Genomic DNA, 26,502 nt, shown 5'->3' with positions numbered 1-26,502 from the left:
AAAAAAAAATCTTATTTCCATCTAGGTCAAGCCTCATCAAAATTAACAAGGTTTGAACATTGTAAAATCTCTTAGTTAAAAACAGAAGTCTAATGGAAATAACACTGCCAAAGCATGCTGCTTCCGTTACTGTCAAGAAGAAAAACTTTGTTCACAACTCAATTTGCTTATTAGTGTATCAACCAATACATTGCTTAACAAAAATAATACATCTCAATGCATTAAAACAAAATTGTTTGAGGTATTAATCTTGCCTTCCTGTATTTTCTGCCCCTCAGAAGAAAAAAGTGCTTCAGACAACAAAAAAGCAGAGTATTCTCATGTTGATTAATAGGGATTCTTTCTGGCTGAACATAATGGCATTTGATAGCTATTTTCTCCCTCCTGGTCACCGGTATGTAAAAGTGTAGCCATACCTGTATGCGTTTGTTCAGTTGTACTGCAAGAAAAAGTTTTACCCAAAGGAGCTTTAACTGAAAAACTATTTTAAATGCCTGAGTTGCAGGAAAAAAAACTCAAACCAAAATATTTTCAAATATGGCTCCGCGTGTAAACAGTTGGTTTGCAGGCCAGAGAATTCCATTTATCAGAGACTTGGCCCAAGTGAGACTTGGAAAAATTTCACCCTATAATTACATTTCTTGACTTACCATTTCAGCCACTCATGTGTTGGAAACACTCCAAGTGTTACAATTTTCTGATTACAAGCACTAGTTACCAAAACCGAAGTGTTTATTTTAAGCATAATCAGTTTTAAAAACAAACAGTAACTTCAACCTAATGAAACACAAAGCAAGTTACATCCTGCATTTGTCCATCTAAAGTTTAATAAAGCAAGTTATTTTGGCACATTCTGTATTCCATACACAAGGAAACAAACACAGGCCTTAAATTTAAGGAAATTTAAGTAGAGAAAGGGCAGCAGAAAGTTTTGCTGAATGCTTAATTAGATGGAAAAGCTGCCAACATTGTGCCCTCTTCTCAATCCGTATGAGGAATTTAAAGAGATGCAATGGACCATGCCCATAACACAAAACAAACTCCACAGAATTACTTTTTGGTCAGTGTTCTTCTGCACTCTGGTGCCACCACCTCAGATTTTTCAACCACCACTTTGTAGAGAAAAGGGAAGCTAAAGGAATAACAATTTGAAGACTTACTCACCAAATTCCTATACAGCAGGATTAACCAGACCAGACTGACTTGGGTACTAGAAGAACTAAAAATCCTCCCCACCATGCAAGCAAACATCAAGTTTGGAAACACTTGTGTGCTTCATTGCTTCTTCCTGTCTTGCTCTGATGATAAACTGATAAGTACATTTTCTGTAAAATACTGCTTTACAGTAACATATGCAACTTGCATGAGATAGAATCACTGCCTGTGCAATCAGAACAGAAATTCAATGGGGCATCACCCAGGCCCTTAAAGAACATGGAAAGTGTTACAGAAGTGCAACAGGAGACAAAACCCACCAGCTGGTACCACATCAAAGCTACAAAACCACCAGCTTTTCTCTCCATCATTCTCTTGGCAGTTCGTAGCTACTGATGTAAAATCTTACAGTACTGGGACACACATGACCAGAAACCTTCTCCAAATGCACAAGGAAGCTCTTAAACCACTTGCAGAGTGACCCACAAGCAGCAGCAATTTACGAAAACTAATGAACGCAAGGCCTAGAGATCATATTTGTGATCCACAAAACTGGATTTCAAATGTGAAGTGCTGAAAGACTTTTGAAAACTTACATTATACCAAATACTTATAGAAGGCACATTTGGCAAGAACAGTAAATGCAACATTTTTTATTTGTATTTGTTTAAGCTTTTTACTTTCACAGATATTAATACAGTGCTGGCATCGTATCCTTGTTTAAACACCTGTCAGCCTTTTCCAGGCAGGTATCATTTAACTGCTTACGACATGGTAAAATACTTCAACCTGCAGAGTGCCATTTCCTAATTTTATTGTGATCATTGTCATAAATAAGCATATCCAGCTTAAGTTTCTGAAAACAGAAATTCTCTTTCATTTATAAAAATCAGAGTACACATCTAAATAAGCATCAGAGAAATTCCTTAAACATGTTACCTTCTTAATGAAGAAACAGTAATTAACAAACAGATCAACAATTAAAAGCCAAGGTCCTGTACCTGTGTTTTGCAGGCAGAACTCAAGCCTTAAGATTAGACTGAGGTTTATGATCTACCAGTTGACTTATGTAAATGTACAAGGAAGTTTTCCAACACTATAACCAAGGCTCTGTGGGCATTTTCACCAGGGTGGAGAGAAGGAAACACTTCACAGACTTATCAATCAGCAGTAAAAAATCCCAACCAAATAAAAAACACCAAACAAATATCTGTTACAAATTCCTGTAGGAACATGTTTACTACAGAACAGAGATATGATTAGACTTGAAAATAGCTAGTAAATTCACGTACTAGATTGAATCACCATAGATGCACAATAACCTGAGTTGTCCATTTGGTAAAGCAGCCTCCCAGAAGGAAGAAGCCTTTAGGTTCGGTTGTCTTTCAACTAAGAAGGTTTTAAAGTGAATTTTCGTGCTCATGAAAAGATGCCAACAAATCAGGTCTTTTGCCAAAGAGAGGCACTTGTCTCAGCAAAAAGCAAGTGCTGTTGCAAAAGCATCAACACCAAGCGTGAGACACTATAGGTCTTCAGAGATGTCACCCTCTCAGTCTGTGAGCTGCAGCAAGCAGGGCAGCCTGCAACACGATGGAAAAAAGATTAACTGAAGAACATCACTGACCGGTTTTGCATAAAGCAGAGAGGGAAAACATTTAGTTGCTATCGACTGGTGCTGGACTGAGCAGCCCATAAAGATCATGTTTACTTTTTACAGACCTAAGTCAGAAGCCTCTCAAGCGAATTCTTATTCAAACAATCTAGCAATAAACATTACATTTTACTGATTTCCAGTGACAGGATGCTCAGAAAGTCTCTTTGAAGCTTCAGAAAGGGCTTGTAGAGGTGCTAACCAACTTCATCAATCAATAATCAATGTTTGAACACTGCCTATAAACGTTTGTAAGAACCAAGAAGAGCACTGCAGTTTGGACAGGTGTGATCCACATCCTTTAGAGCATCAATGCAGAAGGGAATTAAGCAGCAGCCAGCTATGCACCTGGAAACAAAAAACAAACAAACAAAACTGTTTTATATACACAGGAAGGTAAAACATATTTCCTGCAAAAGCCACCAGTAAAACCAGTGCCATGAAGCTTTAGGAAGGACACACATTGCTATGGAGCCCTTCACTCTAGTGTTCTAGAGCTGCTTTGAGGTCCTATAGGACTTAAATGCAGATGTAGGCTATTCAAACCATAAAGGGCCAGGTCCCAGATAGAATGAGAAATCAACAAAGCTGAGAGCTTTGTTACTCCTTAGAGCTATAAAAGGTCATGTTAGAAGAGAAAAATAAAGTGCAAATTGGAATCAACCTACCCCAGCAGGAAAAGGCCTCCACATGACAGCCAAGTCAAAGCTCCTGAGTCGTATGAGAGACGTGTCACTATCATATGGTTACAGGAAGGGCAGCGCATCTGAACAGGGCGGTCATAAAATACGACTGGTTGTTGCACATACACTGTCTGAACTGTAACTGAGCACAGAAACACACTGTTGACTCAACAGGTAAATAGGGAAAAAAGGATAGTTAATCAACTTCCTCTGAGCTAACAGTAGCTATTACTGAAATATCTGAGGCTCAGAACAATGAAATGCACAATGACAGAGAAGTCACCATGGCATCTCCTAATGCAGAAACAAGAATAAGGCTGCGTTAAAAACTGCAGAAAGCCAAATGATGGTATTTATATCAGTGCACATTGAAGGATTCACAGGAATTTATTCATCTTATTCAATTCAAAAATATTTTGTGGAAGGTGGGGGAACACCTGCGAACCACCATCTTTCATTTTCTGCACAGTATCTACTACACAGTCGCTTGACACCTCCTTAACCTGAGTTAGAGCAGAGATTTTGGGGCTTACTGGGGTTATGTGCTGGTGCGGGCTGGCCCATGTACGGGGGCTTGTGCTCGGGCCCTGGCACTGGGTACGGGTGAGGGTAGTTCACATTGATTCCTGTTGTTTCCTCATAAGAAGGTGGTGCAGACGGGACAGGGATGGCACCTGGCGCAGACATCGTACCTAAAACATAATAGAGAAAAAATTATAACAAAAGACATCTATTGTAGGCAAGTAACAACTAATTAGGCTCTATTCAGATAGAAAGCAAGAAGACAACTAGATTTAAATGCACCTTTAATAGCCTAAAATTTATTGATTTATTTGACAGTATTAGGTGTTAATCTTGATTTCATTGTTGTTGTTACCTCCTTCCCTCTTTCTTTTCACAGGGTAGTTTTTACATTTTTTTCTTACCACCAATTCTTCCTTTAAAAATTAAAAATGCTAAAACAGGGACGTGAGGCAGCTTTATTAGTACACTAAACTATCTGGTAGTTTCTCCCAGTTCTCCAAGAACAGTATTTCAGATCCCTCTTGTTCTCCTGAAAAATCAAACAGCCTGAGAGGCCACATGGTAGTTCCTAACATGAGCCTTGTTTGTGGGGAAGCACAAATATTTTAAAAAGACTATTTATCTCTGCTGTGATTCAAAATTAAAAAATATTTTTATTGAAGGAAAAAGAAGCCCCAAACAATTAAGTACATCCAACTCAACTTGAAGCTTTCACAACTTTCATTTATTTCTAAGGTTGACATTTTTGCTGCTTACCGAAGTTTCAATGAGTTTGCTAATGCGACTTTCCTCCATCAATTGTTATTTAATCCCAGAGTATAAGAATGCTAATCATCACCTTCTCCCAAAGTGGAAAGAAATGATTGTGATTTCAACACAGACTTCCTCTCTTTCTCCCCATCTACCCACTTCCTATATTCTGCCAACCAACTTCTTTGTTGAGCCATGTCTCACAGCATCAATGCTGATTACACATCTTGTCTTCTCTTCCTCCAAAGGACCATCAGACAGCTCTGAGAACCACACTCCACTCCCTGTTGTTGCACAGCCGATCCCTCAGGATACACACAAGTCTTTTCACTCAGTTCTACCTGGGAGAGACAACCTGCATTTGGAATATAGATCCTACATTCCTATGGTAATACAGAAGCTGTCATTAACCACAGCACTAGTATGAATAAAAGGAATAAGCGAAATTGCACTGATGAGGAGGAAAAAACTTTAAAAAGTATGTTAAGAAATAAAAATACCTGCAACAATACAGCATTATTTTCAAAGCTTGTTGCTATAAAAACAGCAGCTTGCTGGATACATGTAGTGTCTTCTGGTGTGATACACCAAGCTTTCTGAGCTCAACAATTCTCCCCATTGTTCATATCCCATCTTGGGGCACCTACTGGACTGCATGGCAACAACAGGACCTAAACCTACACAACTGAGCTAACGTGGTAGCCACATGCTTCAGGAAATTGCAGGTTCACAGCCCAACTTCCTTTTCTACCTCCTACAGAAATGATACCTCCTTGCAAAACAAACCTAAGAGGAATGTGGTAAGTGCAGACACAAGCTGATTTGAAGCTGAACACTAAAGATCAAAGTTCAGACCTGGTTAAACTCTCAAGGCCAATCAGCGAAAAATCCTTGCCGTGAATTTTTATAATCCAGGAACTACGCTGTAACTCGGCCCCAATATGCGGAGTCACTACACAAGCACAAAGAACAGTGAAGAATCAAAGGGAGTACCGTTGTCCATTAAGACCTTGCTGGTTTCCTGGTCCAGAAGACAAGAGGAGGAGGGGAAAAAAAAAAAAATCTAACCCTTCAGTCATAAAACTGCCTTTGGGGAACTTAGCTCCTGAGAAAATAGAAGAGCTCAATTTCGTTCAGGCTGAAAACAACACACAGTCACATCAGAGACAGTGGAGGAACAACAGCCAGGGGAGAACCAACCTACAGCTCTTGTGCAATGACCTATTGCACAACTGTTTCCAACACAGCAGCCCAAATAATCCTTTCACTTTTGAGCTAGAATGATTACTTTATCATCACAGCACTTGTAACTCCAAAGTAGAGATAACCGATTTGAAACTATGCATCTACAGCTACCTTCTCCCAGATTACCTCATTCCATTCTGCTTACATGCACAGATGAAGTCCAGAATTTGTTTGCAGTTTTCATTCTGCTGTAATGCTTAACAGCACCAGTTTAACAACCAACAGCATCAACAGATTCATCCCAGGAAGCAATGCAACTACCTTGTACGCAAGTCTGGAACTTTTCCGCTACACGTTCTGAAAAAGGATCTTCTCACCAACACTTCAAGACATCTGCATAACAGCCACCCTCAGGTTGAAGCATCCTGGACTTCTGAATTAACACGAGTCCTGCTATTAGTGAGCTATGAAAGAATTGCCTAATGAACCTCCTTTCTCCTTTGGCCTCCTAAAATCTAGCTTTTTGTATTGTTTAAAATGCAATTCTTTCCACATATCACCAGCAAACACCATGCAGGGATCTGTGAGCAAAACTGGTATCTGTGTGATGCTGGAAAAACACTGGTGCTCGGGGAAAGCCCCCAGGGGAGTCCAGTATCTCAGAAACAGAAGGGTGAACAGATTCCAGAGAAAAGCGCCAAGAACAATCATAAAGGTTAGAAAAGATGACTGCTGAGAAGAAGGCAGAGAAATTGAGTTCCCTTAGTTTCAAAAGACCAGATAGAATAATGAAGACAGGCAGCAACAAAGAAGAACTAACCAACCCCCTCGGTGTAAACCTTAAAGAAAACTGTAAGAAACACTTTAAAATACTAAGCTTTTCCCCACGTCTACTAATAAGACTGTTTAAATACTAGATAAATTGGGAATAGAGTTGTGGAGCCTTCCTTCCTGAAAGTTTTAAGAACAGTTACACGTCGGATATTCTATGTCATTCATCACTAAGTGGATTAGACAACCTCTTCACATTGCTTCCAACTGTATTTTCCATTACTTTAACACTTGATTTTGAAAATAAATGCCACACCTTTTAATTTTAAACCCCTACTTTTGTGTACACTGTTTCAAAAGTCAGATGCTATATCTTTCAAAGAAAGTAAGGCCCAAACCTGAACAAACTGCTTGCAAACCAACCCCTGCCCCTGGAGCTCATGGCCAGGCTGACTCAAGAACTAACTGGAAACCAGCTGCTTCTACACCAACAAAACCCCAAACAAACGAAGAAACCTGAGTATCAAACTTATTCAAGTTTCAGATAAGATAATAACTGCAGTAAATTGCTATGGCAATAATCATTACCCCAAGGATTAAATGGTAATGAAAAGAACAGCAAGAGGGACATTCTAGAAAGTGTTTTCAGCATTTTTGTTTAGCTTAGGCAAGACTTACAGTCTGGGTTAGTAAATAAACTGCATGCTATACTTCCCCATGCAACCTCGTAAAGCACTAATAGACTTTACATAGTTTGCTCCCTACAACTAGGTACAGAGCAGCTTATAGCTTTAATAATAATATGTTTTATAGATACATTCTTATGTAAAATACCACTGATACAGACATGTCAGAGAAGAGCAACTAATGCATAATGCCTGATAACAAAGAGGACAAAAAATAAATATTACAAACCAACCCCAGATCATATAAAAGGTTATACACAATCTTAAGCATCCATATAGCATAGGGAAGACTTGAATTTCTAACGTCTTAACAAACTGCACCCAGCTACTTAAGAAACAGTAGCAATTTACTAATTAGAAGATAAACAGGCACAAAACAAAGCTGATGGCAGAAGCAGAAACTGAACCAGCAAGCTTTATCTTTTTAAAGCAGATGCTCAAACACTTCTCCCAAATAATTCAGAAGGGAAGACTGGTGATAGGTACCTGACTGCCAGACAAAGGATAAAATGGGTAACAGTGAAGTCAAATACATTAAAAAGTTATCTGGAGGTAGCATATATTCAAACCACTAGGCAACATTAAAGCCATCTCAAAGCAGAGTATGCAAACTTTGAAAGACCACCAAGCACACTAAATGCAAGACTGGGCCTTTTCACACTGATACACACAAGAAGTCTCCATTTACATCTGGAAGTTTCAGATCCAAACACTACTAAGCACAGAGAACTGAGCAGCTCCAGCTTCTCTTTCCAGACTCTCACTACTCCTTTGCTGTGAGACTTCAGAAATCCCTGTGGTGAAACAAAGACGAGTGGCTGCAGCTCCCACCCACGTCACTGTGCTCTTCATAAGAACCCTCCTGCACTCCAGGTGCACAATGGTAAGGTGGACACTGACTCACAGTGCCCAGCTGCACTAACTTGGGGCAGATGAGTCACTAGGCTCCAAAAAAGAATTAAAAAAGCAGCAAAAGCACCAGCTCCCCCCTCCAGATTTTTCTTTTTGTGTTCATTTGCTCAAGAGGAAGAATCACAAGTACTCGGAGCTGTGAGCATTTTTCTCAGCCCAGATCATCTCCTTGTTAAGCACACACTGGAACAACATGGGCATGGGGCAAAACAGCCTTGCAGTTCGTGCCTTTCTGCAGAGGTGTGCAGCTCTGCATACCGAACGGAGTTGGCATAAAGGCAGGGAAAAGGCTGGGAAAAGCCACTGCATTCACAAATCACTCTATTCAAACAAAACCAGATTAGTTACTTCTACTGGAGACCAGGAAGACAAGTAGCAAACCGTACCGACAGATCGATGCATGGATACTCTTCTCTCCAATGGAGAGTGCAGTACAGCTCTATCATCACTTTCACAATGGTGCTAAAACCACAGGAATTTGAGGGAACAGAAGCTTTTTGAAACTGTTGAACACTCAGTAAAACTCCGTGGTGTGCAGCAGTTTTCACAGGGGTTTGCGTTTTGCAAAGTTATATCTCAGCTGAATCAAACACTCCCCTCCATTTTAACTCCTCAACTCCAACTCCATGCAGCCAGCTGAAACCAGACACAGCACCCGCATTTGCTCCCTATCCAGAACTGACGAGCAAATTTGCAGGCTGTACCTGAAAAAAAAAAGCACACAACCTGTGGGAACAGCAGTTCCAGCTAAAGGGCCTTGGAGAGATTATACAGAAGTATGTTTTTTATGAGTGTAAGAAGTGATAGCCCAGGCCAGGAGAATGATATCTCCGGTCAGAAAACCGTCCCCATGTGCATGATGTGTGAATGTCCTTGGGTCTGGTCTGTGAATGAGTGGGAATGTACCTGAAACAAACATATCATGAGTGTGGTGTGTTTTTAATAATTATTGGAAAAATATCTTATGTAACATCTTAGTCCAGGCCTGTATCTGTAAATCCTATAAACTGTCAGTAACTAATACAGAAGGTCTCAGCCTAGCTTGGCTTGGCACTCCTTCCTGATCAAGATCTCTGTGCGTGCATCTGCCTGCGTCCCGGCGTGCGTTGTTTCTAATCACCGCACCACCTGTCTAAACTTTTATCTCGCTATTGCAGAAAGTGAACCAGAACTTCTATGGTAACTTATCTGAAGAACTTATTAACCAAGCATTCATTATAAAAGCCAAGATCCTTACAGCCTTTATCATGGGCTTCAGGGCTTGTATCTGACTACAATCATACAAGGTAAAACTTTGACTTGAAACTAGAAGTATGCTTAGAGGCAGCTACACATTGTAGAAAGATTCAGTGGGGTTATGTCTCATCAGACAACTGTCCACTAACGTTTATGTAATTAACTAAAATACAGGCTACGACCTACACGGTTTTTTTTAGACAGCTGCATAGCGTTCCTCTGCACACCCTCACATAACATGGGTTTGTAAAGAGCTGGGCACTTTCTTTGGAATGCTGATTGGAGTATCAAACTGTAAAACCTAGTACAGATGAGGAAGACTCTGACCTTCATCAAGATGAATACAGGTATTATAGAGAAAATAAGAATGAAAGTATATTTATTACAGTCCTGAAGCTACACAGGTCTTACTTAACATGCCCAAAACAGTAGGTTTGCCTGCTACAACCTATACCTGCTGCATCTGTCAGGTAATACACACTGACACATTCACTTATGCCATTCTCTGTTCCACAAAGGGAAATGTATTCAAGATTAACTTCCTCCCACAGGACAGATGTACTGCAAGAACTTTAGAGCACCATTATCTGTGTCACCCTCCCATCACAGAGATGCAGACCGGGCAGGGTCAGAGTCTGCTCACGAGCCCTTCATGCATCTTCGCCTACTGATAATCACCGTAACTACAAACTGTCCTCTCCACACCCAAAACTGAACACATAATTGCTACCATTTTTTCACCACAGGATGCATGCCCCATCTCATGAGATCTTTTTATATTGCCTAGATTGGTATGTTAACGGTAAAACTGCAGTCTTCTTCTGAAGATAGGATACAAATGTGTATTCTAAGAATGCACAGAAATACCTTTTGTCCAAGGACCAACAGAATAAAAAGAAACAAACACAGGAGGGGAAACAAGTCTGATGAGGAAAGGTAGGTCAAGTCATTCACACCTCACCCAACAATTACAGATGAATCATTAGGCAACAATTTTTAAATCTCAGCTGGTTTCCTGACCTGGACAAGAGAACAGAAACAGGTTCCTCAGCAGCACAGGGGGCACAGCAACAGCATCTTGAGGATACCTGTGGGGAGATGATCTCTCTGTCCCTCATCAGGAGGGGAGAAAACAATGTCTGCACAGTCCTCACACTAACACAGCACACAAGGAGAAACTTGTGTGCACAAGTGCTGCTCCTGAGAGGCTGGAGAAGAAACTGTGGAATCATCCCTGCCCAACCAAACCCGAGCCTGGCATCTGCTTCTAATGCAACAGCGTCTACTGCTTTTCTAAGAATGGAAGAGCAAATACATTTGCTACCTCACTGAACAATTTTCCTTATCTGAAATCATCCTGAGTCACTCAGGTACAGACTCTGTACAATGCTCTGCTTGCTTTTAAACAGGCTCCTCTTAAACTAAATAATTATGTCTGTATTTGACTGAAGTCCTCCCGAAACAAACTTTAGTATAAAGAAATTATAATTTTTAGTTTAAAAGAGATTTGACTTACTTGGATTGTTGTATGTTTGTTACACACAGCAGAAAGTTTCTGGCTATAGAACACTGTTATCTGATCTTTTAAATCCAGGAAAATGTTCACTCGGAATACCAGCAGAATCTGTAGGCAACACACACAAAGGCAAAAGAACACGTTAGTTGGAAGGAAACAGAAGCTATGACTGGACGGCTTTTCCTAGAAGCAAACAAAAGGTACAGAAAACAAGTCAGATAATAATGTAGAACTTCCCCATCAGGACCATAGCTGGCTGCATGCAAATAATTCTGTAACAATAATAGAAGGGCCTTGAACAACCTCACCTAAGGTGGTCCTGAGCAGGTGGCTGATCTAAACAACCTCTAGAGACCCCTTGTCCAACCCAAATTACTCTGTAGTAACCTAGAAAACAGAAGTTAGGTTACAGTCCTAGAAAAAGATTACAAAAGTCCAGTTCTAATTTCATCCATACACTAAAGACTAAATATTTCAAGTTATGACAAAACTGATGCAAAATATATCAGTCATGATGTAAACAAAACAAGTTAATTTGCTTTAATGACTTCTTCATGAAGGACAATTATCCAGAAAACTGCCTTAATTGCTGGGCTGTCTCCATTGCTGTCAGCTTGGTTCGGGTCAGAGGCGCACTAATTCATCCCAGGAACAGAGACTGGCAGCAACAATAGGGGCTGCACAGCTATTAAATACTCTGTGCCAAGGACCCCTGTACACCCAGTGCAATGCAGATTCTGCATCAGTATCCTGGTATTGAAAGGAAGCTGGTCTTATTAGTGGACCTGACTTTTTTTTCTCCTTATTTCAGAAGATATTAAACACATCTAGTTGAGAACACAGGAATTTCTGACCATTTTAAAACAAGCTTGATTTTCTTGCTTTTTTTGCGAGATGTTCTAGAAACTCCAGTCTATCATGGTTCTAAACTTTGTAATAAGTTTTAGCCTTAACTCACAGCTAGTTTCTCTCATGTCTGCATCATCCTTTAAGCTGTTATATCTCCTAATGTTTATCTCATGTACCTCTACTACAATAAGTTCTCAACTAGAGTTCTCAACCAGTGGCTCCTGTCTGGTAAACCCGCCTCTGTGGGTCCTGCAATGTCCACGTTGCCTCCTCTCTACTCATGTCTGTATCTGTCCATGCCAACACCGCTGCCCTCCAGGATCACCCATCTTGTCCTTCCCACACCGTACCCAGGAATAATCAACGACCACCGTGCCCCGTTGTGCAGCCAGGCACCCTCAATGCCTCTGCAGCCACATGGGCCAACTCCTCAGCTCAGTCTGCAGCCAGTACTCACTCTCTTTATCATCTATCCCACCTACACACCTGTCTGCGTACCAAAAGGAAAAAAAGTAATCTGAAATTGCCATTGGTTCCCACTCTGGTAAGCTATTTATCTAGCCTTTCCCTCCCTTAGCATCCAAAAATCTCTCCCTTAAACCTTCAGTTACAAGGATAAGGCTCTGTGGACACACATCTCCAGACTGAAAACCTCAAAGCAACATAAACAAGTTCATTTGTAATCCATGACTGCTCTTCTCCAACCAAGCCAAGCCCTGTGCCTGTCTCCACGGTCATTCTTTCAAGTGTTAAAATAGGCCTCAGGTAGCATCTCTTGATTTTATGCTTTTTCTGACCATGTCTCTCAAGTCAAAAAGCCCTTTCAACACCTGAAGATATCTACAGAGAACTTTGCAAGTACAAAAGACAACATACAAAGAGGAAGAATTACAACTGTAAGTATCCGATTAGGGCTGGACTCACTCTGTCCACACAAAGTACAGCCAAGACCCAGCACACAAGCTTCCCAGAAATGACACGAGCCTCTTTGCTTTCCTGGAGTGCAGAAGTCTCTGAAATATCACTGATTGCTTTCCTTACACAGCACAGCTTTCATCAGGACTTCAGTGAAGTTCATAAAGATTTCTATAAAGAACCTGTCACAAGTTTGTTCCCTCCTCCAGGTTACACAGGACTAATCTGCTGCATAGGAGGCACAGTAATACATCAGTAAACACCATTAATATTTATACATTTCAGTAGTCCCATGGTCCTCGCAGTAGACTAAGCAGAAATTGGGGAAGGTTCATTAGAAAGGGAACTGTTTACTCAATCCATTGTGGGTTCTACAGTAGCCACGTAGCTAGGACAAACAGAGGAGCTGGTACAGAAGGACAGACGTGGCCACAGGCACAGTGTGTACGCAGGAGCAGTTACTGTGGTCACTCATTACTTCCCTGAAGACGGGCATTGCTCTTTCACACCACTCTTACTCACGCCACAGCTTTGGCAGACTGAAGAGGGAACAAGGCAGCAAAGATGACTAAATTCATTAGGTTTTTGTGACAATATTTGTAGTACCAAATATTCCACAGCTGTATTTTTAGAAACCACTGACGTCCTGTTTTCTTTAGAAAGAGAAGTTTCGCCTTGTACCTAAACCGATCAACTGCCCCCAGTCACACTGTGCGACCAGACCATCCTCACCTCGGCTTTGCTGAAGTGTGAGTTCCAAGAAATCAACACCCTTTCATCGATTTCAAAATGGTCATGATCAAAACTTCCAGCATGAACACATCTAGTTTTGATATTTAACACTCAGTACTTATTTTTAAATGATGTTGCATTTTTCATTTCTTATCACTGACTGGTTTTGGAGAGCTGGTTCAGTTTAAAAACGACTGCTATGGGTTTTATGCTTTTTTGCTTTTCAACATAATTTTGCTAATGTCCCTTCTGCTTTAAATGTCAACTTTGAAGAGATATTTGTATTATTACTTCATACAGTCAGCGCAAACATGCGTCTCGCAATCCTGGGCACTGCTTGAAGACTAGCCTGGGGACAAGCGAAAGAGAAGGCAATAACGCAGCCCTCTGCTTGGTATTTAAAATGAAAAAAAAAAAATGAAAAAAAATAAAAAGAACTGCTTACAAATACAGCTTTCCTAACCCAGGTTTGCCAAGCAAATATGTTCCTGCCCTTCCTTGCTCTTAATCTAAAATTTGACACAATTTAATCCCTTAAATTAAACAATTCCTACTCAGTTGTTTTCACTAGAAATCCCAAGTTGTCTCCAACACTACAGGTAACTAAAGGGTTTCCTGCACCACAAAGTTTAAGACAGCTGCTGATCAGCAGCACCTGGAATGAAACACAGGTTGAAAGCTAATTTTTGGTTTTTTAGACAACTAGGTTTGCTGGAGCACTGGGGGTTTTTGCATTGCACAGCAGCAAGCCTTAACACAGCACTTGCTTGGGCCATCATCTTGGTTATGTGAACTCCAGACAATAAATTCCTAGTTTACCAACCTGCTGAGAAATATTTAAGTTGTGTAAATTTCTCAGGCATTCATAAGAGAATAAAATTCAGTAATAATTACAGAGAAGACTTGGATACATTATTATTACTCTAGTAAGATAACCAATGCCATTTAGGTCACAATTTTACACTAACAAAACAGAAATGGTACTGCACAGTGTGCTCTCTTCGGCAGGAGAAGTTACAGACGTTTAGCATGTTACTTTTACCGAGTAACCAACAATCTCAGAATACTACTGGAAGTAACAACAGCTGGGTTTCGTTTCTCCTACAGCTTTAGCTCCGGCCCCGCAGCCGAGCGGGCAGCGGCCGCCGCCCACGGCCTCTCCCGGGCCGCCTCCTGCCCGGCCCGCCGGTGCCGGGACCGGGACCGCCGCTCGGGGCGAAGCTCCAGCCTCCCTCGGCGCCCCGGGACCGGCCCGCAGAGCCGAGGCCGCTCCCGCAGCCGGGCCGGGGGCTCCAGCCCTGCCTGGGCGCCGCGGGAGGGCGGGGAGCGACCCCGGGAAGAGGGCCCGGGAGCGGCGGCCGGCACTGGGCTCTCGGGCAGCTGCCCCGGCAGCGGAGCAAACCCCCCCCGCCCTGCCCGCCGCGGGAAGGGCAGCCAGGCGCCCCCCGCAACCCTTACCGCTCCGCACCGCCTGCCCGCCCTCCTCTTCGCTCGGGTGAAGCCGCCTTCCCGCGGGGCTCGTCTCGCCCCGTCCCTGGCTTTCCTCCTCCCTTTCTCCCGAAAACCGCGAGCGGGCGCCCGCGGGGGTTTCCCCGGTCGGACAGTCCAGCGCCCACAGCCCCGGCCCCGGACAGGCCCCGCCCGCGGCCGCGCTGCCCCGCACCTACCGACAGCGCCCCGTCCGCTCCCCGCCGAGCTGGGACCCCCGTAGCCGGGTTGCGAGCGGAGTCAGCGAGCGGAGTCAGCCGTGCGCGGCTGAGTAGTGACGGGAGGAAAACGAAAGCCCACCAGGTGCTGGGAGGTGAGCCAGCCTGTGAGGCAGGAGAGTACTACCCACGCTCTGCCGCAGCGACGACGGTGGTAGCTCGTGCAGTGGGGTGCAGAGGTTCTGTTCCTCCTTGCTGTTAGACCTCTCACCTGTTGCTGGTGACACAGACTGGGGTGTGGCAGTGCGGGTAGGCTGGACACAACCAGCTCTTTTAGGTGAGTTTGTTGGGGGTTTCTAGAAAAAGGAAAGCTGTTGCTGCTGCTAATACAAAGAGTGTGTCTACACAGGAGGTGTCTACACAGACACTACCCTCTGAGAAGGATGCAGCCACCTAGGTTTCTGGCTGTGCAGAGTGTCTGTGCCTGGCATTGGTACCAGAGGAGGGTGTGGGAGGCACCTGTGTACGATGCGAGCAGGTCAATGACTTACTGTGCCTAGTGGCAGAGCTCAAGGAAGAGGTGGAGAGACTAAGGAGCATTAGGGAAAGTGAAGCGGAAATTGACTGGTGGAGTCAAACCCTCTTGGCTCCTAAGGGTGTGCAACCGGAGATGGTGAAGCCCCATCCTTCCTGCCATAAGGCGGATGGAGCAGAATTAGTTGATGAGGGGGAATGGAAACAGATCCCTGATCGGAGAGGCAAAAGAGCCCTCTCTCGAACACCATCACCACCCTTGGTGCCCTTAACAAATAGATACGAGGCCCTGGACCCAGAAAGTCCATCAGAGAACAGCCAAGAAGATCTGCCTGGAGAGCCTCCTGGACAGACCTCATCTACAAAAAGAATTACGACCACAGCTATAAGGAAAAAACAAAGAAGGGTGGTTGTAGTCGCCGCCTCCCTTCTGAGGGGAACAGAGGGCCCTATATGTCGCCCAGACCCATCCCACAGGGAGGTCTGCTGCCTTCCTGGGGCCAGGGTGAGGGACATTAATAGAAGACTGCCTGAGCTAATTCAGCCCACAGATTATTATCCCCTGTTAGTAGTCCAAGCTGGCAGTGAGGACATTAACAGAAGAAGTATCAGGACAATTAAAAAAGACTTTAAAGCACTGGGTCAGTCAGTTCATGGGACAGGAGCACAGGTGATATTTGCCTCAGTTCCTGTGCTATCCAGAATGGATGAAGAGGCAAATAAAGAGAGAAATAGAAAAGCCCATCTCATTAACAGATGGCTAAAGGATTGGTGCCACCATAAAAATTTTGGGTTTTTTGACCATGGGGCAAACTCCATGGTACCTAGTCTCATGAAATCAGATGGGCTTCATCCCTCTGGGAAGAGCAAGAGGACTATAGCCCATAAGTTGGCAGCACTGATCAAGAGGGCTTTAAACTAGGTTTGAAGGGGGAAGGGATTGAAACTGGGCTCTCCAAAGATCAGCCTAAGGACAAAAAGCCTGAATTAAGAGTGAAATCAGCAGCCCACTTGAAGTGCATATACACTAATGCACGCAGTATGGGCAACAAACAAGAGGAGCTGGAAGCCATCGTGCAGCAGGAAAGCTATGACATAGTTGCCATCACAGAAACGTGGTGGGATGACTCGTATGACTGGAGTGCTGCTATGGGTGGCTACAGGCTCTTCAGAAAAGACAGGCAGGGCAGGAGAGGTGGAGGGGTGGCTTTATATGTTAGAGAGTCTCTTGACTCTGTTAAACTTGAGGTCAGTAGTGACAAGGTTGAGTGCCTGTGGACCAGAATCAGGGGGAAGTCCGACAAGGCTGATGTCCTCGTGGGTGTCTGTTATAGACCACCCAACCAGGATGATGAAGGAGATGAATTATTCTACAAGCAGCTGGCAGATGTCTCAAAATCGACAGCCCTTGTTCTTGTGGGGGACTTTAACCTGCCAGGTATCTGCTGGGAGCTGAATACTGCACAGAAGAGGCAGTCTAGGAATTTCCTAGAGTGTATAGAGGACAATTTCCTTCATCAGCTGGTAAATGAGCCTACCCGGGGTAAGGCCTTGCTAGACCTACTGTTTACAAACAGAGAAGGGCTGGTGGGAGATGTAGTGGTTGGAGACCGCCTGGGGCATAGCAACCACGAAATAATAGAATTTTCAATAGTTAGAGATGCAAGGAGAGCCATCAATAAAACCTCTACACCGGACTTCCGGAGGGCAGATTTTTGCCTATTCAGAAGTCTAGTTCAGAGCATACCCTGGGAAACAATGCTTAAAAACAAGGGGGCCCAGGAGGGTTGGACATGCTTCAAGCGGGAGGTTTTGAGGGCACAGGATCAGGCTATACCAGTGTGCCGAAAGGCTAGCCGGCAGGGAAGACAACCGGCTTGGCTAAACAGGGAGATTTTGAAGGAAATCAGAAATAAAAAGAGAGTTCACAGACTGTGGAAAAAAGGGCTGGCTACCTATGAAGAATTTAGGAAAATAGCTAGATCGTGCAGGAAAAAAATCAGGGAAACAAAAGTGCAGTTTGAAGTTAATTTGGCCAATTCTGTTAGGGATAATAAAAAGTCCTTCTTTAAATACGTTAATAACAAAAGGAGGGGCAAGGAAAACCTCCATTCTCTACTGGACTTTGAGGGAAATATAGTTAACAAAGATGAGGAGAAAGCTGAGGTACTTAATACCTACTTTGCCTCAGTATTTACCAGTCAAACAGATGGCCCTCAGGATAACTGGCCTCTGGAGATGGTTGACAGGGATAGGAAGCCAAATAGTCCCCTTGTATTCCAAGAGGAAATAGTTGGTGGCTTACTGAGCCATCTGGATCCTCATAAGTCTATGGGACCAGACGGGATCCATCCTAGGGTGATGAGGGAGCTAGCAGAAGAGCTTGCCAAGCCGCTCTCCATCATCTTCCAACAGTCTTGGCTCACTGGGGAGGTCCCATATGATTGGAAACTGGCAAATGTTACCCCAATCCACAAAAAGGGCTGCAAAGCTGACCCTGGCAACTACAGGCCTGTCAGCCTGACCTCGGTGCCTGGCAGGGTGATGGAGCAGATCATCCTGAATGCAATCACACAGCACCTCCAGGATGGACCAGGGATCAGACCCAGCCAGCATGGGTTTAGGAGGGGCAGGTCCTGTCTGACCAACCTGATCTCCTTTTATGATCAGGTGACCCACCTAGTGGATGAGGGGAAAGCTGTAGACATGGTCTATCTAGACTGCAGCAAAGCCTTTGACACTGTCTCCCATAATATACTCCTTCAAAAGCTGGCAGCCCATGGCTTGGACAAGTGCACTCTCTGCTGGGTTAAGAACTGGCTGGAGGGCCGGGCCCAGAGAGTGCTGGTGAATGGGGCTGCATCCAGCTGGCGGCCAGTCACTAGTGGTGTCCCCAGGGGTCAATGTTGGGTCCAGTCCTGTTTAACATCTTTATTGATGATTTAGATGAGGGGATTGAGACCATCATCAGCAAATTTGCTGATGACACCAAGTTGGGGGGCAGCGTCGACCTGCTGGAAGGCAGGAGGGCTCTGCAAAGAGATCTGGATAGACTGGAAAAATGGGCTGATTCCAATGGGCTGAAGTTCAACAAGGCCAAGTGCTGGGTCCTGCACTTTGGCCACAACAACCCCCTGCAGCGCTACAGGCTGGGCACAGAGTGGCTGGAGAGCAGCCAGGCAGAAAGGGACCTGGGGGTACTGATTGACAGGAAGCTCAACATGAGCCAACAGTGTGCCCAGGTGGCCAAGAAGGCCAATGGTATCCTGGTCTGTATCAAAAATAGTGTGGTCAGCAGGACAAGGGAAGTGATCCTTCGCCTGTACTCTGCATTGGAGAGGCCACACCTGGAGTATTGTGTTCAGTTCTGGGCCCCTCAGTTCAGGAAAGATATTGAGGTGCTGGAGCGGGTCCAGAGAAGAGCAACAAGACTGGGGAAGGGACTTGAGCACATGACCTATGGGGAGAGGCTGAGGGAGCTGGGGTTGTTCAGTCTGGAGAAGAGGAGGCTTAGAGGTGAGCTCAGCACTCTCTAGAACGACCTGAAGGGAAGTTATAGCCAGGTGGGAACTGGTCTCTTCTCCCAGGCAGTTAGCAATAGGACAAGGGGACATGGGCTTAAACTCTGCCAGGGGAAGTTTAGGCTGGATATTAGGAAGAACTTTACGAAGAGAGTGATCAGGCATTGGAATGGCCTGCCCAGGGAGGTGGTGGACTCACCGTCCCTGGAGGTTTTTAAACTGAGATTGGACATGGCTCTTAGTGCCATGATCTAGTAAATGGGCTGAAGTTGGACCAAGGGTTGGACTTGATGATCTCTGAGGTCTTTTCCAACCTAGCCAATTCTGTGATTCTGTGAAAGGAGGAAAAAGTCCGTGGAAGTGCGAACCCGAGTGACACACACAGCGGGAACTCCCCCACAGATCGCCCGGTCTGATCATCTCGGCGGTTCCTGCCAAGAAGCTTACTCATCGACTGACAAATTAAAACAAGTGTCTTTCCTGTAACTAGCACAGCCACCCTCAGCAGGGGAGGAAAAATCCCTCCCATGATTCTACAACAGCCCTTAAGTCACCAAGATCTAGAGCTAACACCACATGCAAGAAAACACAATGATCACAGAAACCTCCAACAAATATAGTTATTTTAACTAGTGCCTTTGCAGGCAATTAAATCAGATTAGCCTTTGGAAAATACAGAGTATGTCACTCCATCTATTCAACCCAACATCTCAAAGATAAGACAGAAAATTATTTAACGGCCAGATCCCCAAAAACGATTCACCAAGGACTGTGTTACCCACTATACTTCAGGTGAGCCAGTTGTCAAGATCTAGTATTCGGGTGCTTTAATCTACCCCTGAGGGCCCAACAGGGATCATGTTTAGGCCTTTTACTGAAAGCATCTAAAATTCATTAAAGTCACGTTTTTGTGTTCAAATCCTTTCTTGGACCTTGCTCTACGTAACACATACAAAGCTTCAATTCAAACCCATCCCAGAGGCAGGATTCAGGTTTCATAGGACAAAAGAGGCTTTTACTCCAGCAACAATAAGCTTGCAGTGAGTTCTGGGGCCACAGTCACCTCCTGAAGCGCCTGCAGGTACCTGTAACCCAGGGTCTCATCAGGTGTGGGACTGTGAGGGCTCTGGCAGTGTGAACACTCCCAGACCCCTGATTTGGGGGTGATGAGGGGTGGGTGTTGATTCCTTCCTACAAGTTCGTATTTGAACCTGAGAGCAGAACTAGAGTTGCAGGTGAATAAATTTTCATTATTATCAAGAAATCACACTCTATATTACATTTTTCTCCAGAGCAAAATATAAGTAATTTCAACCCTGGTGCCCTAGCTTAACTAAAATTGGAATAATTGTTCTTTTTGTAACTAAATCCCCTTCCCAAGGTGGTTATGAGCAGCCTAGAAGCCAGAAGAGAGACAAGCCATGACTGAACACACCTCCCAAGGCGAAATAAGGCACAACCTTCAACTGAAAGCCTTCTTACTCTAAGTGCCGCACTCTCTCATGGCTTTTTGCTTACATTTATCAGAGGCTGGCTCGTGCTATGGCTTTTCCTCCTCCCTGGGGACCCCAATAACATTGCTCCCTTTTGCCCTACTGCCGTTTCCACCAAATGTCCAAACACAGCATCCATTTAGCAGTGCACGAGCTTATATTTTCCTTCCCACCTCTCTCACCATTCAGTAGTTCCTCCCTTGCCAGGCCTTACTGGCTGGCACTGGGTGAACAAAGCATCAGTTTTAGCCCATGCGGTGGGACCCACATGAGTTCTCTTCCTGCAACACGCTAAGTGACGGGTGGGGACATGGGCAGTGCCAACCCAAGGCATGCTGGAGGAAATATGGCTAGAAATCAAGACAAATCTTTATTATCTCTCCCACCCTCCCCTCTCCATCAGCCCTCTGGGGCACCATGTGCTGAGGCAGCCCCACCTCCTATAGGTGGTTCCACCCGCTATAGGTGGCTGTCATGCTTTCATCCTCCCTACTGAGTCACAACAGAGCTGCCAACAGCCTCCCAGAAGTGGCAGTGTACACAGAATATCCATGTATGTGTTGTCATCACACTAGTTGCACATATTTCATTAGGGAACACCAGCAGATGTCAGTTTTGCCCCAAACATGAATGCATTTGGGATTTATTAGTTTTGCTTTCACAATAACAAGTTTCCACGAAAGAAACTAAACAACGTTTAGAAGTTGATGTACATTTAAAAGCCTGTTAGCCATAGTTTACGCACCATAATATGCCCTCAATGTATAAAATAAGTAAACCTTAATGTCACCTTATTTTTCTCCTGCCTGAAAATTACAGGACTTGCACACATATACTTTTTTGTTGTTGGTTTGGTGGTTTTGGTTTGGTTTGTTTATTTTGGGTTTGTTTGTTTGTTTGTTGGGGGGCAGTCATTATTTTGCATACACTGATTTGTTGAGGCTAGAAAAGAACTTGAGTTTTGATCATTTCAATAACACTAGATACTCAAGGAGAGTTGTACCAGAATGCACTTCGAAAGCAGCAATCAACGTACACATATGGATTTACAGAGGAAGCGTGGTAGATGTATTAGGTCAAATAACTTGAAAGAATGTAAGAATATTTGTTTTTTTCCCCATGGTTGCAATGGCTGATTCCAGTTGCAAAGCAAACGGAACAAGAACTCCGACACAATTTGAACAGTCATTAGAGGCAAAATACAGCCAGTCGTTTTGGTACTGCAATTGCCAGCCAATATCCTGAGCTACAGGAACAGCTAAGATGTAAGTCACCCACAGCATTTCTTTTCACAATATAAAGAAAACCTACTTCAAAGTCCCAAGGGCATGAACTTCCAGATGGGATCAATATTGATGAAAAACAAATTACTTAGACTTGCAAGGGCAGGTGGTACTCAATCAAAATTCAGCTTCTGCCCATGGGAGTGTTGACTGTCTGAGAAAGCAGAACTTGAATTTTAATTAAAGTGGTAGAGCTTAGCACTGATTTTGCTAATTCTAAATCTTTTCTCTGAGCCTCACAGCCAGTTTAGCTCATCTACTGACAAAAAGTTAAATAATTAATTATAAGTCCTCTCCAGTTTTGTTAAGTGAGCCAAAATAATCTCTTCCGCTCTTGTCCGTTTACCCGCCATTATCAGATACTGATTTCTAGGTTCTTACTGCTAAAGAATTTGGATAAAAACTTTTACAAGAAGTAAAATAAACAAATTTAATTGTACCTATTTGACAAAACAGTACATAGAATGCACAGAGTTTTCTCATGTTTTCCTTACTTAAATAATACTGATATCAAAATAGGTATTTAGACTTAGTATTGAACCTCTTTAATTATGGAATGATGCAATTACTTTGAATTTAGAAAACTATTGTCCTAAATCATTCACTGGATTATAGGGGGAAAGTATCAGATGGTAAAGAGATTTTTAATGAAAGAGAGAAAAGCATAGTAAAACCCCATGTTCAGAGGACAAAGCTGGGAAAATGAAGATTAATGTCTTATTTTTCCATTTCAATAGTTAGGTGATAAGCAAGTGGAACGAACTGACTGAAGAAGTGAGAGATTCTACATCTTTTGATTACTTCCAGACAAACTGGGCTGACTTTCTGGAAAATATATCTAAGACAAGGCTAGATCATTACAAATCACATCTGTCACCCACATTGTATAACATGTCCAGCTGGCGAGCTAACAGCCCCATGAGAAATAATGCATCAGTTCATCATCATCATCATCATCCAAATACAGATGGAACAAACAAACAAACCCAAACACCACAACAAAGCAGCTGACTTTGGTCAAACTTTGCTTCTTTAAGATTGACCTGCATTTTAACCAATAATAAAATACACATACCGTCAGTCCCACGAGCGTAAATCAGTATTGTGTTCCACAGGCCCAAGGTACAAAGAAGATGTCCTGCTGTCTCTCCAGCTGATCTTCAGGGGAGATTCTCTCCCTCCGACAAGCATGGCCACCATATGACAGGAGCTCTGAGGTTCACACTTCAGGCCTCAAAGCTGCAAACAAGAAACACATCCCCCATCTCAGTGTAAAGCACATGTTGATGTTGCCGAGATATCCTTGATGCACTGGCAATAGCTGTCATGAGCTGGGCACGCAGTTTGGCCAGATGAGATGCAGTTCCCAAAACCGCTCCTCCATAGTACACAGGAGAATGAAAACATGAATTTTGGCTGTCTGAGAAAAGCCCCCGTTGGAGGTGTTATCTGCACTGAGACACGGGATCGCTATGGGAAGGTCTGAGCCTCTGAGACTGCTGACAAACAGGAAAAAACACATTCTAGCCACAGTGGCAAACTCACCCTTTGAGAGGCACTTTGGCTTTATAAAGGTGATATTTGCTCTCAATGCACTAACAGCTCACAGAGATGGGCCTAAATAACACTGCTGCCTTGTTTCCGCTTGGGTGAGCATTGGCCCCGCTCAGTATAAACAACTTTACCAATATGTGCATTTATCAACAAGTCTGACATTTTTGGTGCCAAATTCATTTGAAAGTGTGGTGCAGTTTGCTTGTGTGACACACGAGCAGAGCCTGGGTTTCAAGGCTAAGAAAGCAGGCTCCCCTGAACGCTGGTTCCCAACACCTGGCTTTTAGAAAAGCTGTGATAGGGGCCTGTGCAACGTTCCTTTGGGAGCTAATAACTTCAGTTTAAATTATCCCTCAATAAATTCTGTGCATGGCAGAAAAAAAATAGAGAACAGAGAGCCCACAAACACACCCTCCTTTTCAGAAACTTTTGTGAAGATAAATACTGCGTGACTGACAGTATCGTTGCTTAGGTTCGTGTATCAAAACGAAAGTATTGCTCCACACCAACATGAAACTGGTACGGGGGAAAAAACGCAAAACAAAAGAAAACAGGACAAACCCTCATAACAGACAAATCATGACTTTGAGTCATCTGTTTGACACATGCTGCCTGACATAAAACCATCTCCTTTCTCAGTTCCTATTGTCTTCCAGTGCCTTTTACACTTCCCCCAGTGGTCCAACCTACCTGGTGCTGGGAAACTATGGGGGGAAAAGGGTGAACTCCCCCAAAGTTGGGAGCCTTTAAACTGCTCCCAGGTCTCTTCACCCCACATGGCACCGTCAGAGCTGCCACTCGGACAGGTCTGCCTGGTGCTCTCCCTTGGGGCAGGTTTAAGGCTCAGCTTTTCCTGGCTACTTAAGTGATTGCAACAACTCCTCCTGATACCAAACATCTGCCACCCTCTTTCCCAAGCATGCCCCCTCCTCACTGCATGTACCTTGCTTACTGTGACTGTTGAGGAAAAAAGGGACTTATTTCTTTCATCCGCAAGTTGATAACATGTGGGGTAATCTGCTTGTGGAAGATCGGAATACTAATGGATTTATGACATGAAAAAGAAGTAACATATCAAATCTGAAACTGAAAATGTTCCCCAGGATTGCAGCTGCTTGACAGAACTGCTAAATTAATCCAAACCTAAATATTAATGCTTTGCTGTCCCTCAGTTATTATTGCTTCCTTCTTAATTATCAATTCACATAGTGTTATTTGATCATCAGAACAGCTAATAACAGCCACCAGATTGCGAAACACTGTCACACTACAGCAAAACATTTAAGGATGTAAATCATATCATCTCCCCTAGAGAGTGACACAGCAGTGTGGTGTCAAAAGAGGTAATGACAGATTTATTTTTCCCAGAAGACTTGGTCCTTCATGTAAAGAATTACAAGGAGAATAACCATTCACTGCCAGTAATGGTTCCCCTAGTATAAACAACCAAAAAGTAATGGTTATGGTAGAAAAGCTTCACATTTAAAAATCGCAGATCTGTCCTGGTTAAGTCATCCATTATTTGATGGATTCTATACTATCTAAAAACAGAGAGGAAAGTTATGATTCTCCAATCATTTACCCTTCAAATTCATTTTCCTACTCCCTTGACACGGTACAGGAAAGATGCAATTTTAAAAATAAAGCTGCTTCTCCCCCTTCCTCCAGAATAACGCCTGGGCTGCTGTTTGGCCAAGCTGTGCTATGGTCTCGGCTGTCAGTCAGCTTTGCTGGCTCATGTTGCATCTGACCACTGAGACCACTGCTCTAAATCTTACATTTAAACTTGCTATTGTTTTACTTAAGGCAGTAGCCACACTTATTCTAATGAATGGCTTGTATGCAACTCTGTGGCTCTAAAGTAAGGAATGATACAGTGGTCTCTTGTGCATAATCCTGACATAACAATCTTTCACACAGCTGTCATCTGGACACCAGAATTATTACAACCTAGTTGGGATATAGGCAAGAAATACAGAGCTATATACAGAGAGATTAAGACCTTATTGCTAAAAATTCATAGTTATCCATAGTTTCCTCAAGGCCTCAAGTATCCATGTCTCTGTTCCCACCGTCACTCACATACAATGTGCAAAGTTGAAGGCCACTAAATATTTGTTTTCTTATGCTCCTCTCACTTCATGCTACAAAGATTTGAACTTCGCAGTAATACTTGCTGCAGTTCTGGCAATTGCAAAGTTATTGCTATTGAACTCTGCCTTGATTTATACTCAGTAGTTGTTATAACTTATGTTAAATGATTTAAGAATAGCTTTGAGATAAAGTTTAATATTTCAGTTCCCCACCTCTGGCAGGACTGCCTGTATTAAAGGCACTTCAGTGAATCTCTCCAGCTCTCACATCAATCAAATAGCCAACAGTCTCAGCTGGGAAGGTGTCAGTTCCTGTTCCAGAAACTCAGATAGTACATACCATGTCACTTGATATTGCTTGTCTGCAGGAAGCAGCAAACCAGGAAGCCTAAAATCTGGGGACAAAATCAGCACAGAGCTAAAGCAGCAATAACAATGTGAGGATTAACACCCATTTACCCAAACAATGACTAATTATGGTGAAATACAATCTCGTCAACCATTGCCCCACATTAAGAAAGCACTTCACTGAATTTGCTGGCAGCCTCAGATGCCTTGTCACGTATGGACATCAGATGCTCAGGACACTCCTCCGTTGAAATGAATCCTCTTGTTTTTTCAGACTAATCCTTTATAACAGGGAAGGCAATCTGTAAACGATTGACTATCCTTACAGACAACACCAGTAATAAAAATAAGTGAGCTAGAAACCCTCACGTGCTGCTTGAAAGCGCTGCAGGATTTGGAGAGCTGGCTGATCTGCTGTACACACAGATTCTGAAAGTCCAGATTGTATGCACAGCTCCTCCTGC

The 26,502-nt window shown here is 43.4% G+C and overlaps 1 protein-coding gene across 7 annotated transcripts; it reads right to left on the bottom strand.

Moving 5' to 3' along the window:
• Positions 1-1,792: 1,792 nt before the first annotated feature.
• Positions 1,793-23,214, bottom strand: LITAF (lipopolysaccharide induced TNF factor). 7 transcript variants are annotated; one of them, XM_071815120.1, is made up of 6 exons: positions 15,234-15,334; positions 11,379-11,457; positions 11,071-11,178; positions 4,023-4,181; positions 3,475-3,631; positions 1,793-3,154 (listed from the first exon to the last, which is right to left on the bottom strand). In XM_071815120.1, the coding sequence occupies exons 4-6, from the start codon at positions 4,174-4,176 to the stop codon at positions 3,046-3,048; spliced, it is 420 nt and encodes a 139-aa protein (XP_071671221.1). In that variant the 5' UTR covers positions 4,177-4,181; positions 11,071-11,178; positions 11,379-11,457; positions 15,234-15,334; the 3' UTR covers positions 1,793-3,045. The 7 variants fall into 7 exon arrangements, with proteins under 7 accessions (XP_071671221.1, XP_071671220.1, XP_065707237.2 ...); XM_071815119.1 differs by lacking the exon at positions 15,234-15,334 and adding an exon at positions 15,025-15,189; XM_065851165.2 differs by lacking the exons at positions 11,379-11,457; positions 15,234-15,334 and adding an exon at positions 23,119-23,214.
• Between the last annotated feature and the right edge of the window lie 3,288 nt (positions 23,215-26,502).

The sequence above is a fragment of the Patagioenas fasciata genome, chromosome 15 (assembly GCF_037038585.1).
Source record: "Patagioenas fasciata isolate bPatFas1 chromosome 15, bPatFas1.hap1, whole genome shotgun sequence".
NCBI lineage: Eukaryota > Metazoa > Chordata > Aves > Columbiformes > Columbidae > Patagioenas > Patagioenas fasciata.
This window is presented reverse-complemented; position numbering and strand designations above follow the sequence as displayed.

Excerpts from the sequence above, each read along its gene's own strand:
- LITAF (XM_065851165.2), bottom strand. The coding sequence starts at position 4,176 with ATGTCTGCGCCAGGTGCCATCCCTGTCCCGTCTGCACCACCTTCTTAT. Across the intron at positions 3,632-4,022 it reads CGCACCAGCACATAACCCCA|TTACAGTTCAGACAGTGTAT; the intron begins GTAAGCCCCAAA and ends TTCTGTGCTCAG. Across the intron at positions 3,155-3,474 it reads GGAGGCCTTTTCCTGCTGGG|GTGCATAGCTGGCTGCTGCT; the intron begins GTAGGTTGATTC and ends TTTTGTTTCCAG.